The sequence below is a fragment of the Pseudopodoces humilis genome, chromosome 3 (assembly GCF_049639895.1).
Source record: "Pseudopodoces humilis isolate 2021_Gansu_Grassland_sample_001 chromosome 3, ASM4963989v1, whole genome shotgun sequence".
In the NCBI taxonomy this organism is placed as follows: domain Eukaryota; kingdom Metazoa; phylum Chordata; class Aves; order Passeriformes; family Paridae; genus Pseudopodoces; species Pseudopodoces humilis.
The window spans coordinates 45,172,531-45,188,142 of record NC_142202.1 but is presented as its reverse complement, the minus strand read 5'-3'; the positions used below and the strand labels follow the sequence as shown (position 1 = coordinate 45,188,142).

The following is a 15,612-nucleotide window of genomic DNA, read 5'->3' as shown; positions in this document are numbered from 1 at the left end:
TTCCACAGCCCCGCTCCGCCGCCCCTCACGCGGCCCTCCCGGCGCCGCGCGCACGCGCCCAGCCGCCCGCTCGCGCGCCGCCGCCACTTGTTTTGGAGGCGCGCGTGGTCCTCTCCGATTGGGCGCCGCCGCCCCGCCCCGGCCCCAGGACGGGAACTACATCTCCCGGCGTGCCGCGCGGCGGCGGCCCGGGAGCGGCGGGGGCTGGAGCGGGGCGGCGGCGGTGCCGCAGCTTCGCGAGAGAATTCCAGGCGCGCGGCGGTACCGCGGGCAGGTCGCGGTGAGCGCGGCGCCCCCGCCCGACGGGTCCCGCCGCCCGCAGGAGCGGCCGCGCCTGGAGGAGACGCTGCTGCCGCCGACCCGCGGCGCGTCCCTCTCCTTCCTGTGCCGGCGGGGCGAGGGCTGCCCCCTCCTCCGTCAGTCGCGGCGGCAGCAGCAGCATGAGCGGCGGCGGTGGCGGCCGGAGCGCGGCGGCGAGGACACGGCTGGCAGCGCGGCTGCTGGCGGTGCTCGGCTGCGTCCTGACAGCGGAGGCCCAGGTAGGGACCGGCGGCTGGCAGGACAGCGCGGCGGGGTGGGACGGCAGGGAGCGGGCACGGAGCGCGGCCGGGCAGGGATGCCCGCCAGCTGAGGGTAGGGCTGCGGAGCCCTCCCGGAGGGGTAGTAGGGCAGAGGCGGGAGGTGAGGTCGCTTTGGGGGTCGTGGGGGAGAGGGCAGCTCTGGGACGTGTCATGTGCAGGCTCCCCGCGGAGAAGTCGGAGAATCTCTGGTTGGAGTCTGTAGCCCGCGTCCTTCCCCTTCCACACCCTGCGGCTGGCGCTTGCCGGCGTCCAGCCCGGGGCCGCTGCCGCCCATCTGCGGGGAGAAGTTGGTTGACCTGGGAACCACAGGTAGTATCAGTCAGTGGGATATGTTGAGGAGCTCTGGGTTGGCTCATGCCCCTGGCTTCAGGCGGAAAGTTCGGTGCCCTGATGAAGTCTGTGAGAAGCCATATGTTCCAATGGTGATGCCAGTGCCTGGGCTTGGCTTGTGCTTGGGTCGTTTCTGTATGCCCGCATTACAGGCGAGGATGAGAACGTTCCTGCCTTCTGTAAACTGACTTCACAGCTTTAGGAGGGCAGGTGTCTTGTAGTTAGGAGCTCGGTGTTCATCCACCGTGTGACCGTGACTGAAGTGATAGCTGGTGTTAAGTAGGAGAGGCTTTCAGCTGGGCCAAAGACGCCGGAGTGAGTTTATAGAGGAATACACTGTCCACGTGGAGCAAAGCTTACTCTCTGGATTATTCTTTTTATTATATTTTCTAAATGTCTGTGTTGTACAATGTGCTACACTGTAGGTGGCCACCCAGGGTGGTGATGACAGTAGCATAGGTAACTTTTACTGCAGCATTTTTTTTGTAAGTTGAGATTGTCTCTGATTTACATTATTTTAGTAGCTTTTTTAGCATAACTAAATGCTAATTGAAATGGAGTTCTTAAAGAATCACTTAATAGAGCGGCATGGGATTTTTTGTGATGTTTGGCAGAGAGATTGTTTGTTGCTGTTTCATAAGTTTGTTACCATATTGTGTTCAGAATTTGGCTTGTGCAGGGAAAGATAAGCTAGCCAATAGTTCTTGGAGTCGTGTTACCTAAGGCTGTTCTCTCATTCTGCAGCCATGGCAAAGTAAAACGTCTAAGGATCAAAACAAGGTGTCCCAGGTGGTCTTCTAATTGTTGAAGCAATTAAAGTACACCAACCTGATAACACTAATAAGGTTGTTTTGTATTAATAGATTGCTTATTATTATATGCATTTATTCAGGTTTTTTCTTTAATATTAAAGTGCTGACTGTTTTTCTTTCTAGATTTCATAAGGAGAAATTGATGCAGGTTGGACATTGACCTTTTCTTCTGAAAGGTTGATTTATCTTGGAGAAGATAAGTTAAAAGTTTCACTTCTCCAATATAGCTCTGATACCTGTTTAGGAACTAAACTAGGTTTGACAATACCTGGAAGTACTTTGATAAGCATATTGGAAATGTAGAAAAAATAGCAGCTACGCAATGTCAGATGACTTCTTGAACACAATTTATAATAGGCTAATGCTTTTAGGTTTTATTGTAGAGTTCAAAGTAATTAACAGATGAAAAGAAACCACAATACTTGTCTATTGTAATAAAACTTGTGATAACTTACAGTATAGTTTGACTTTATATTTGTGGACTAAGTTAGCTAATGAAGTTCAATTAAAAGAAGGCAAAATACCAATTGTGTGAACAACAAAGTAAGTCTTGCAATGTGTAGTTTTAACCATGTAGTATACTGTTCTTATTTTGATGTCCCCAGTTTGAAAAAACAAATTTATTGGAAGATCCAGATGTTGATAAAAATGAAACAATTGTCTGCATGTTCTTGGAGTGTTACATCCTAAGTGAGAGCACTGAAGCCTGCACTTAGACTAATTAAAAAAGCCTATGACTGGGGTACTTGAATCCAGTGTTGCTGTTGCATCATTGTGCTGTGAACTGATTCCACTGCTGTGCAGTATTAGTGTTTCATATATGCTGTGAAAGCATATTGTAATTTGTCATTTTGTACAGATACAGCTTAGCTTAATTTTAGAGCATGCTGTCCAAGGAAACATTGATGTTGCTGTTCTATGTATGCAGGGATCTAACTGTTTCAGTTCTGAAAAAGTTGCGAGGAGGAAAAAAAATGGAAAAGTTAGTTTTCTTGCTCTGGTACTCTGAATTAGTTTTTCTCTTCATAATTTCCTAGATCAGTTCGAGTTTTTGAGGAGGAAACTTCATTAATCTAGGTAAACTGTCCTGCATTTTCAATGATGTTCTTAGAATTGAGGTCTTAGTTAAATGAAAAGGCTGCAGTTTCTTATTTTTCCATGAGGATTTGACACTATTGCATTTATCTGGGACATTTTTCCCCTGAAAAAACATTTTCCATTTTGCATAGATGGTAAAATTATTTTTGTAAGCAGTGGATAGCCTTATGAGCTGGTCATCAAAATAGTTTCCTGCTCTTTATCTTCTCAGTCCAAAAAAAACTTTCTTGTATCACTGTATTTATACAGCTCAGTAACATTTGAGCAAAATATTCAGAGTTATCTTTTTGCCTTTTTATATTGTAATGAAATTATGTCCTGTTTGCTTTGTGGTATGGTGTTACCTTTAAGGGCTACACCTTTACAGATTTCTGCCTGTGTGTGATCAATAAGAAAATTTGAAATTTCAAATGAAATTGTTATAGATTAAAGTGCGTGGGGTTTTTATTTCTGCAAGCATAGTTAATAATGAGTTTTTTCTTCTGACTTTGGAGCTGGCAGTCATGTGGGCTGTGAAAAACCTGTAATTACACATTGGCTCTTTGACAGTTGTTTGCCCAGGTTTGAAGTCAGGTAGCATTAACAAGGGAAGCATAACAGCAGGAAAAAAATTTGGTTAAAGTAACTTTCCTTAAATGAGCTTTACTTCATTGCTATATCTGCTCTACAGAATTGTGAAAGCCTATTTAGTGCCTCAGGAAAGGTAGGATCTACATAAGGTGAATTTTCCACTTAAATGCTTTATTGCAATATCTTTACTTCTTTATTCTCATAGAGAGTTGGGGGAACTCCATTTTCCAGGCCTCCTTTATGCTTCATAAAGGAGTAGAAGCCTACAATTTCATTTCTAGTGGCTCTTTTACATCAAGCTTGGTTATATAAGGGTATCTGTTCTGTAAAGTATGGGAGTGATTTATCATGCATAAAACAGATTAGATGATTTCATAATCTCATCTATGTGAAATCTGTGGAGGGAAGAAAAAGCTACAAAATATTTTGTCTCCTTTTCCATGTAACATTTTAATAGCTAGAAGTTCTTCTAATCCCATGAAAAGATATAAGATGTGTGGGCATTTCTATTTCAATTAATTTCTAGGCCATAATGGATGTCAATGAATTTCCTGTCTGGCTGAAGAACAGAAGCAGTAAGCACCAGTGTTTGGTTCCATTCCCTTCAGACATGTCTGTAGTAGTTTAAGAAGCTATGCCTAAGAGCGTTAGTTTAGATTTATTAAAATTTATTATATAACTGTTCATAGAATCACACTTTTAGTATTTCCACCTTTCAATAAAACACTGCCAGGGTCTCAGCAAGAGTGTTGTTGTAGCCTAGTCTGTGATGTTAGTTGGAGCTGTCCTCTCTGCTACATGCACAGTTCTGCCTTCCCTTTCTGTGCTGGCAGTAGAACTTCTGCACTTGTAGTGTGTGCTGCTTTTCACAGAGGTGGTCTTAATCTAGTGCAGCAGCAGTACGGCTGGCTGTCCTGGCACAAGAAGAGGGATGAGTCCTGGAAAAGTCATGATAGATTCACAGCATTGCAATGTAGATCCCTGTTCCTGCCTTTCCTGCTTTTGAATTTATTTGTAAAATTGAAAACTTCTTGGGCACAGAAGAACCTGCATTCCTTTTCCCCATGCCTCTAAGGAAACTAGATGGAGTGTTTTCACACTTTGAGAAGAAATATGAAAATAAGATGACAGTGTGTGATTGTAGGGTTTTTTTAAGCAATTTGACTCGTGAGCATTTGGTAGGAGAACAGTTGATATGCAACTTTGCTAATATACCACATGTTTATAATTTAGAAAGTCTTGTTGCTTATTCTTCAGAAAGTTCTATATGCTGAAAGCATCAACAAATTTCAGGGGTGAATTTGTTAATCTTGCTAACATTGATTTAGCAGTGCGTTTGGAGGTGGACTTAAGCTCAAAGCACTACAGTTTTACTTTGTTACCGAGTATTTTGTGATGAGAAATAGTTGCTATGGAACTGCATTTCACTAGTATTTCTTTCAATTACCACATTTTTCTCTTTAAAGGATTTTTCTGCAGTTAATATTCTATTTCTGTATTAAAAATAAATGTTTATCTACTTCTTCAATAGCTCACAGGAGTCCTGGATGATTGTTTATGTGACATAGAAAGCATTGATGACTTCAATACTTTCAAGATCTTTCCCAAAATACAGAAACTGCAAGAACGTGATTACTTCAGATACTACAAGGTACACTTAGAATGGTATTTCCCTGAATAATTTAAATAAAATGCAGAAAATATAGGAAGGATTGCATATCAAGTCAACTTGACAGTGTTAAGCTGCCTATTAGAAGCCCACAGCTCTTTAATTTGGTTGAAGCAGGTTTTCAGTCCCTGACAGTTATGTTGGTAATAAGTCTTGCTTGCTACATCCTAGAGTCAGTGATAGTAAATCATGACTGCTTTCATTTAATTGATAAGTGGTAGTTTTAAAGATAGTGCCTTTGTACTGCTGCATCTGGAAAAGGGTCATATTTTAGCAATTTTATGACAGCATGCAGTGCTTATCTTCTAAGGAATACATGTAATTTGAAATGGAAATATTGCCATGTTTTATTTTTCTAATAAGTTGCTGTCTTATTTCTGATTTTAGTGTTTGCTATCTAGAGAACTGTTATTCCTTTGAAAAATAGGTAAAACTGTTCCTTTTTCAAGTAGTATGTAGTATCACTTTTTATTACTTGAAGCACTTTTTTCTCTGCATTACTATCTGATGTGCAAATGAAGATTTGAAGCCTGATACTTTTGTTTTCAGATATGCTTAACTTGAAAGTGAAGTTGCATTTTGACTGACCTAATCAAGTGGCTGCCTGCCACTGGAAAAAGGAGTTCACAGTCCTCTAGGGCAGCACCCTGCCCCTTTGCTACTTTTACCTCTAAGTTAAGCCAATGCATCTCTTTAACCTGGTAGATATTTAGTTTGGGTGTTTTGGTTTGTCATTTGGTAGGGGATTTTGTTGATTTTGTTGGTTTTGGGGCTTTTTCTCCTCAGCTTGTAAAAAGTCATCTAACTGATCTGGAATCGATGACAAACATTAAACTCATGCAAGACGGAGTTGAGTGTGCAGAAGGAGAAGAAAGCACTAGGCTCTTCCTTTTCTAGCCTGAGCAAGCAGTAATGTGTAACTGCACTTTGAATCTCCTTCTACATGATATAGTTCTCAATTCGCTTTTCAGGAGAAACAGGATATGTGCAACTTCAGTACTAATACATCATATAGTAGTGGTAATGACATTCTCCAGAGGCAACAGAAGCGTACAAAACAAAGTGTGTGAAGATGAGGAGCAACAGGTTTATGAGACTTAACACAACAGTAATTTAATCTTGCAAATTTAGAGCTAATGTTCATTTCAACAGCAGTTCTGCAGATCATGCTCTAAAGGTGTGTTTCAATCCTGCCTCATCTTTTATACTGGTCTTCCTAATAGATGAGCAGTTCCAAGGGCCTGTGTGCAGTCCACCCAGCACCACTTCATTTAGTACTTCCAGTGGTGGCAGGGAAGAATTTGTGTTGAACAAGCAAACTGAGTAAGTCAGTCAGAACATTCTTCACCCTTTCCTGTTTCAATAAATAGTAGCTTTTTTGATAGCCCTGTGTAGAATGATGGAAGTGCTTTTAAGCACATAAATGGATGTGGAAGTTGTGAAGGTAGGTGTTGTGGTTTAGGAATGGTACTCCCCACCAAACCACACACCAGTCACTCTTGTTCCTGTTTACCACTCCATGGTATGTCAGGATGGAGATGAGAAATGGAGGCAAAAAGGTAAAGATCATGGGTTGAGATAAGAACAGTTTTCTGGAAACAGCAATGAGGTAAGAAAAGGAACAGTAGTGGCAACAGTACTAATAACAGAGGGCATAAAAAAATAAGTGATTCACACAGAGGGGAAAAAAATAATATCAGATCTGACTTCCTCTGCCATTTTTTCTTGACTGGAAAGAACCCCTTCTCCCTGGAAGGAAGTCCTTTTCCCCTGCCTCTGGCAATGATGTGAAGTGGTATAGAAGAACTCAAACCTTAATGTACAATACTGAATAGATGAGGTAGTTTTTATTTAAAGGCCAGAGAAAACTTCATGAAGTCTTGCAGAAGTTGTGCTAGGTGGTTTCTAAATAGTGGAAAACTTCTCAATGGAAGAAATAAAGAAATAAACATTTGTGTCTCTAGTTTTATGCAACAAAACACACAAACTATGGAAACCTCATGATCAAGAATTTGTCTTTTAATTTGTAAAAGGACTGAGTAATACTCTGAGTGATAATAATGAAATCCAGTGCTTCATAGCCTGAAGATCAGATGTTCTATGTAGACAGTACGTGACTGGTTTGATAAAAATACAAGTGCTATGCAACCTCAGTTTGTGTGTGTACTGGTTTTTTGGTGATCTTCAGTCATTCTGGGACAAGTACATCTTGATCTGCATGTGTTCTTTCTGAATTAATCTTCAGTTTAGGCAGCAGTATTCTTTTATTTACAAATTCCTCTGTGTAAGAACAGTGGCTGCCTAGTTACTTACATCTTCCTCAGTGTGTAAGCATTTTTTATTGTGAGAGTTTAGTTTGAAGAGGGTTGTAATTTAACTGTTGGCTGGTCTTTTTTGGTAGAAATTGGTGGGAGGTGAAAGTTTTATATAATAGGGCTTACTGTGAAGGTCATGTAGAATATAACTATCTTGTGCTTTATTTAAAAAGGTATGAGTGAACAAGTACAATAAATAATTTTGCATTATTTTTTTCTAGGAATGGTGTTTGTGCATTGAATAGAGGAAATGGGGGGAAAGCAACCTAAAATCTCTGCTTTTATTGTATCTGTGCTAGCAAGGTTTGAGCTGTAATGAGAAGATATTTGTCATCACTTCTAAGAAGTCACACCATCTGCTAAATGTCTTGTCAGGGTTTTTTTGACTGAGGAATCTCTTTAACATTTTAAAATAATAATCTGTTTTTAGTTTGATTTTGAAATCCAAAATTATCCAAGCACTTATTCGAATTTAGTAGTGGGAGATTTAATTTTGCTTTAATATACTATGTGTTTGTGTTCATTCACTGGAGACCATAATCATTAACAGTTTTACTGCATAAACCTTCATCTTATGTAGTTAGAGAGACTAATTCAAAGAAACCAAATGACGGACCAAACTCCCCCAAAACACCTTAGACTTAAAGTATTTAATATAAAACTTTTTTCCTTGTATCATCTCCTTTAATTTGAAGGATTTCCTGATACTGAGAGCTTTCTTCTACAGTTGCCTTATATAAGTGTGGATTGTAAACTTCTGCTTTTGTATGTTTAGGTCAACTTGAAGAGACCATGCCCATTTTGGGCTGACGATGGCCATTGTTCTATCAAAGATTGTCATGTAGAGCCTTGTCCTGAGGTATGGATCAAATATAATATATAATAGAAAAGGGATTTTTTGCTAAAAATTTGTCAATTTACAGTAACTAGTATTATAATAACAATACTTACTAGTTAGAATTTAAATTTAACTAAAAGCGACAACTTTCTTTTCCATTTGAAAAGTAGAAATACAACCAAAATATTTTAAGATCTTGGGCATTTTATGAGCAAAGCAGATAACTTCAAGAATAAGTCTCTTCTTAGCTCTAGCACCGTTTTGTGTATAACATGTTGAAAAGGTAAAGGAGCAAGTTAATTTTTCAAAAAACAAGTTAGCTTTAACCTCTATAGGAATGATACCTAATTGGTAGATTTTAATAAAACATAACCTTTTCTATGAGCAGTGTAAAAGCTGTGATTTATTTTTTTTTTAGAGCAAAATACCTGTTGGAATTAAGGCTGGGAGCTCTAATAAAGTAAGTACTTCTTTATTTCCGAAGTTCTGGGTTTTTTTTAATCTTAACCTTATAACAGCTATGTGACTTTTTAGTACAAACCTTCAGTGTTCACATACTGATGAAATGGTTAAGATAACTGATCAATTCCTGTTTGTGGCTTTACCTTTTTACCTTTATGTATGGTAGTGTTTCTGACATAGCTGGTACTGTCGTGTTGTTTTGAGTCTGTCATTGCTGGAGAGCTGGTGCAGACTGAGTCAATGAATGACAAGGGACATATCACAAGCAGTGCATGGCCACAGAATGCTTGATGCAAAATTGTTGCTTCATTTCTGAGTACCAGCCACCTTTTAAAAAGCTATAGCCGAAGATGCAGAGGCAGTAGCAGCGCACTCTTTCTTAAGGTTCATAAATAATCACATCTAATATTTAAAGAACCCAAATGATTGGATGGAGTTCTGCTTTGCCTTATTTTCAAGAGGTCATTAGTCCAGACATTATTTGGTCATTAGTCTAAAGACAGTTTAGGCCAGAGTGGCCAGTGCAGACTTAAGTAGTCAGTCTGTGCTGTTGGCTTTTGCTTGCTACTCTCCTAACCAATCTTCCTAGATCACCAAGTGATCTTGGCAAAGCCAAAAATGCCAAGAAGAAATGTCATATATGCCTAGGAAAAGAGCAGAAAAGTCAGATCAGAGACTACCCACACATCCTAAACACAGTCCCCAAGAAGGAGGATTTTAGCAGTTGAGGGCGTAATGGTGCCCAAATGAGAGATCTTCCAATTGAGTGCCTTGACTGTGTTGTAGACACTTACCTCTTGATTAGCTATCGTATCTCCATCCTCCCCAGTGCTTTCTACTTCACTGGGCTGAGTGTAGTTCACAACATCATAAAGGACTTATGAAAAGGACTGTTGGCATTAGGTTTAGGTCTCATGCCAAGAAACATTATCAAAGATAGTTGAGATGAATATTTCATTGGGAATTGATGACTTGTGTGCTGTTGTCTGGAACAGAGCAGACTTTCCAAGCTTTAGCTCAAGAGGAAATCTTATTTATTTTATACATACATTAACTCACTGAAGTAAAGACTGCCTCTTCATTTAAAGGTTCCTGGTAATCAGAGAAGAAAAATCTTTCTCACTGACATGACATAAATGTCAGTTGTTTGCCATTCCAGCACAAGCAGCAATAGTTGTTCTGAAAAGCTGACACTATCTCTGGGAGCGGATCTTGTGTTTTAGTTGAATAACCTGTTGACTTTTCTCTTTTTCATTGACTCTTTTATGTTCCAAACTTGATTGTAGAGAAAATGACTCCTGGAATACCATAATGCATCCTAAAAAGAGGGATTGTAAGACTAAAGACTGTTTCAGAAAGGATTCTTGTAGCAGGCATTTGAGCTTCCTGATTGATTTATTTTGAGAGCCATAAATAAGTTGTTAAATAGTAACCAAAGAGCATGCTGTTCTTTAGATACTTCACACTAGCACATCAAATTTGATTTAGGAAGTGAAAAAATGAAATTCTTTTACTTTCACCACAATGAAGAAAGTGGGATAGATTCTTTGGGAAGCTGTCATTTGCTGTATGTTCACTACAGTGGTTTCCTTTGAGTTGCCTTGCTGGTTGTTGAAACCAGCTACAGAACTGAATGTTAGGCAATTCTGTACCTTTAATCTGCAGTAGAAGGCACTAATATGTGCTGCTTTTCTGTAATAGAAGCAAATATTTCTGGGTGAAAATTGTCATCAGAATGGACATAAATCTTGCCCACGCCATTTTCTTACTTCTTATGGTTTAGTTAAATGATCTTTCGTAGAGCCAATTAAAAATTGTCAGTCTCATTTAATATCCCTTTTAAGGTAATATCAAATTCATCTGAGTATGAATGTTTTGTTTCAAGGACTGTGCAAATACTATGCTATTAGCCTGTGATAATTTCCACTTGGGGAAGTCTTGCACATAATAGCTTATCTGTTAAGTACTGGGTTAAAAAAAGGGGTGGGTTTTTTTTCCCTGAGGACAAACGTGTCCAGTGTCTCTCTTTCATCCTGATAGTGTCAGTCTTGAAAAGCTGTAAATAACCAAACATATCTTTTTAATAATGAGAGTTATAATCTCTTGAATAGATAAACTCATGATAGAATCCTGTGGAGAGGTTTTCTGTGGCTTCTGTCCAGTTTCCTATTGCCTTTCTCTCCTAATTAGAGGAGCTTGTAAAATTCTAGCTTTAGGTTTTTGGGTTTTTTGGGGTTTTTTTTGGGGTTTTTTTTGCTGAACAATAAAGAAAACAGTTCTTTTGAATACTCATCTAGCTGCAAAGACCAAGGTTACACTTGTAGAACTTCCCTATAGGCATGTAGTTAGCAATAGAGGATGTCTTTTGAATCCTTGACACCACCATAAGCCTTTTGAAATAGTGCGGTAGAGGCACACAGTTATTTTCTTTTCCATAGTTCTGTTGCATTTGAGTGATGAATGCATATTTTGTGGCAAGGCATTAAAGCTGTATTAATATTTGAAGCAAGGGACAGGAAACAGCAATGCCAGGTTGCAATATTCAACTTTGTAATTTGCTTCCTGCCCTTTGCTTTTCTGGTTTTTTTTCCAGTAACTGGCCTTAGGAGATTTGGTTGGCAGGAACAGATATTTTGTCCTAATCTTGTCAGGGATCACAAAGCACTGATCTGACAACTGTTGCTATTAAACACTGGAGAATAGGAAAGGCTGGAAATATGTTTTGAGACCTGACTGTTCATTTTGTTAGAAACATTAAATTTAGGATTCTAATATTGGCAATAACCTTTTTTCATTTCAGGGTAGGGATTGTTTTGCAACTCTAGACATGCTAAATGTTTGCTTCAGCATCTCAGTATGTTATTTCATCAGCAGTATCTGTTTCAGTATAGGTTAAGGCTATTCCTTGTTCCCATTTTTCCATTTAACATCCATACTATGCTAAAGAATGAGGTCCCATGCCTGTCAAATCCAAGAAAATTGAGTGAGAAAATCTTTCTAAAGTAAATATTTATGGACAAGACCCCTAACAAGATTTAAGTTATTTGGTATTTCTAATCTCCTTCACTTCTTAGGTCTTCTGCTGTTTTTCCTTGTGTTGATTCAGGCAAATGCATTTTTAAAATGGAAATCATTCTGCTTACTCATCTGAACAGTTTTAGGTAAATACTTTCTTTTTTTGAGTGATACATATTGTGGTGGTACTTCGCCTCTGACACCACAAAGCTGTCCTCAGAAATTAATTACTCTTTCTTTTAAAATTTATCATTTATTTGTTTTATTAATTGACCTAAGGTTTAGCTTGGGAAAAACATGCATACTACCCCCCCTGCCCCCAAACCAAAAACCCCCAAAAGGAGGAAATTTAGGTTATCTTTTAAGATAGCACCGTTACTACCTTTTATGTTCCAAAACTTAGAAGAACTTTTTGAGCTTTAAGCTGACAGACTTAAATTCCTTGTATACACAACCAATTTATTATAGAATAGTGGAATTTAATCTTTAATTCTTCGAATGTTTTCCTTAGAAGCGTTACAGAAGTAAGTGTTCTAGTGGATTCCTTTTTAAAAAAACTCCAGAATGAAAGTTTAGGTTATATATTTCAATTCTCTCTATAAAATAAGCAAAATTTCAGTTGAAAAAGCTTGTCTTCCAGACCTGTGTGCATCTGAAGTGAGCCGATGAATTGGATTAAAGGGAACATGAGGGGGAAATGGCCAAAACTATTAAATATACCTACTGAAATTAAATGAAACTTGGGGTATGATTATAGTTGATTAAAAAAAAAAGTTTGTTTTAAGGTATGACATTGCTTGTGTTTCAAGGTCCTTTTATGATTCTGTAAATAAGTATCTGAAGCACTCTGTGTAGGGTGGTTCATAACAAAAGAATTTAAACAAAAGGCAAGACAAAATTTTGACATCTTCAGCTGAATTCTTTACAGCAGTTAACTTCACAGAGTGAAATCAGCCTGATGAACTTAAGTAAAAAAAAAAAAAAAATTAAGTAAGAAATGTTCCAGAACCATATACTGCTTCTAGAAGAAGAGGATTTTCCCTAATACTAGTGAACTCACTGCTAAACTTAGAAATACATTTCACAACACCTGTTCTTGAGGATTTCAGTAATTCATTTGCATATTAAACATGACTTTTTTTTTACAGTATTCAAAAGCAGCAAATAATTCCAAAGAATTGGAAGACTGTGAGCAAGCTAACAAGCTGGGAGCAGTTAACAGTACCTTAAGGTATGCTGTGATTTACATCAACAGTACAGAAATAGTAAGAAAGGAACATTTTATTTTCTCTGTCTGAGGTGCTGGTTTATATTCTTCATTCTTCCCATAACCTATTAGAAAGTAACTGGGAAATGATGCAAGAACATCTGAAGGCAAAAATATTAAATGATAAGTAGACATTTTTGTTTAATGTATACTTTAATACTACTTATAAGAGGTATCTTACAGCATCAAGAATGAGAAGAAACTTGCAAATAAAACCACCTTTTCTCTATTCTTTGTTCTCAATGATTGTGCTGGATTAAGGGGTTTGGTCCTGCTTTATCCCACTGTTGCACTGATGTGCCTATTTGTGATCATTCAGTGAAACAGATCAGGGAGTTGAATTACTTCTGTTGTTCTTCTGTAACTAAAAAGTTATTTTTAGCTTGGATCAATTCTCTGATCTTGCCCATTGCATGGCACTGTCAAGGCTGGGTGGGAAGAATTCTGCAGGATGGTGTTGCCCTGGGTACAAAAGTCTGTGGAACAGCATCTAGAAAACATGGTGCTCTACTGGATTCCCCACTTTTGAAAAAGATCAATTCTTTGCTGCTAATGGAGGGGTATGGTGCCTTTGCCCATAAATTTCAGCAGTTCTACCTGGTAAAGGTGATGAAACTTCCTTGTGCCTTGAAAAAATGACTGTTTCTGCCTGGTGTGTGGTGTTTTAGGGAAAATAAGAAACTATTAATTCTGTTCCATTTCTGTAAGGCAAAAGAATGTGAGACTGTAAATGGAGAGCTAGAGAAAATGCCTTTATGAGAGTAGGGTAGATTATTAAAGCTGGGAGAGGGCAGGTAATGGATTCTGCAAGTGGAGGATGAGTTTGTGCTTTGCAGGGAAACTTCCATGTTCTCTGCATAGCAGTGCATTATCCTCTTGGTTTTGTGTTGTTTTCCTGCATAAGTTGTATTTCTTGTGGTTATCAAATCTTGTCTGTTGGTAATTACCAGAGAATTTCCTCACCTAATGCCAAGTGCAATGTGTCCTTTTGTGATTTGGCAGAAGGTTAGAAATCTATCTTGTAGTAGAATTGCCTCTGTTTGTAGAGTTGAACTGGTACTAATTTGATCAAACAGGATAGGTTGTTTTTGTTATTTCAAGGTGCTTCCCTGCACCCTGGAGCAGAGTTCCCCATCTTAACTTTGCTTACACACAGTACTATGGCATCAGTAGTTCTGTGCGGCGCACAGTCACAGAAGAAAGGTTTTGGCACTGTTTGTGTTTTGTAGTATGGGAACTTCAAACTACTTTGTCCCTCTAGTACAGTGCACCTTTGAAAATGCTAGAATAAGTGGAATAACATTAATATTAAAATGGCTTAGGACAAATCATATTCATAGAATACTTTAACTTAGAAGAGCAATTTAGACATCTAGTCTCCCAGTAAAAAGTAAGGCACTAACAATTATGACTTTCATTGAAAGTACAGATTATGAAAGCAGGGTAATTCCTCCCTCCCCCACCCTCAAAGTGACAGCTGCTAAAGCAGTACTTTGAATATGTTAAAAATGTATTCTATGAACATATTTTACCAAGCTATTACTGAAGGAAGAGAAGCCACTGCAGTTTGTTCAAATAATGGTGAAATCTTTGTCTCAAGATGAATATGACTTTTGAAAGTATTGCAGTTGATGCTTGCTTGAATCTCAGCACAATTAACAAGGGATAGCTCCATACAGTCTCAAGTTTCAGGTATACTGACTCAGAGTTCACTTCCAAGCTATACGTGGGTTGTATTTCTTTCAGAAGACGTTGATATTGTTTCTTTAAAAGTTTAAAATCAAATGTATTTTTTTTCCCCTCAGTAACCAAAGTAAGGAGGCTTTCATTGACTGGGCAAGATACGATGATTCACAGGATCATTTTTGTGAACTTGATGGTAAAATGTTTAAGCTTTTTCAGTGTTTGCTTTATTTGCTGTCTCATAAAAATGCAAAAGATCATGGTTTCTGTACAAATAACCATTTTTAAGAAGTTTTAATTTTGTCCCAAGTGACAGAAATGTGACAATTCATATCATACACCATGCAAATTTTTGCAATTTTACAAGGAGTGTTTGGTAGCCTACACAGTGCACATTCACCATTACCTCCTTTTAGCATATTGAACAGGAGATAGTTATGTAAATAAAAAAGGTGGTAAATGGGAGGGGGGGTAACACTTTTTAGAAAAGCTTCTTACAAAAAAATGCATCTATCACAAATATAAATGTCTTGCAGCTGGTTGTTTCTTACTACTGTGTTGTTTTGTTGCTGTTTTACTGTGCTTGAACTAAGTTTGTTCCCTTCCAGCCTTGCTGTTTCCAAATGATCTCTGCAACCTTATTTGTAAGGACTTTCTTATTGTTAAAACATTAGGATACTAGATTGTGTCCTTCCTCTACTCCACATATGTGGGTCTTTTTATTTATTTGTAACATTCAAAGCTCCAAGGAGTGTTTTTCAGATAAGTGTGAGAATTGCCAGCTTCAGGATTGACTACTGAAATCCTTTTTAATAAACACCTTAAGAAAGCCTTCTGTCCTAAGAATATTTAAGACATAATGCTAGATGTTTTCATCTACCTTTAGGCTTATGTTTGGTGTTACCTGAGAAAGTAGCAGCTGCAGTGGACTTAGCAGATGCAGTTCTCTTTCAGCGCTTCTGCTGTATCTGA

At 38.5% G+C, this 15,612-nt stretch overlaps 1 protein-coding gene across 1 annotated transcript in view; it reads left to right on the top strand.

Moving 5' to 3' along the window:
* The first annotated feature begins 315 nt into the window (after positions 1–315).
* The window catches only part of ERO1B (endoplasmic reticulum oxidoreductase 1 beta), a 29,096-nt gene continuing 13,799 nt past the window's right edge, over positions 316–15,612 (top strand). The window contains exons 1-6 of the mRNA XM_005518521.3: positions 316–539; positions 4,923–5,042; positions 8,151–8,234; positions 8,632–8,673; positions 12,839–12,921; positions 14,763–14,836. Coding sequence (XP_005518578.1) covers positions 441–539; positions 4,923–5,042; positions 8,151–8,234; positions 8,632–8,673; positions 12,839–12,921; positions 14,763–14,836 — 502 coding nt within the window. The 5' untranslated portion in view covers positions 316–440. The remainder of the gene's footprint in view (positions 540–4,922; positions 5,043–8,150; positions 8,235–8,631; positions 8,674–12,838; positions 12,922–14,762; positions 14,837–15,612) is intronic.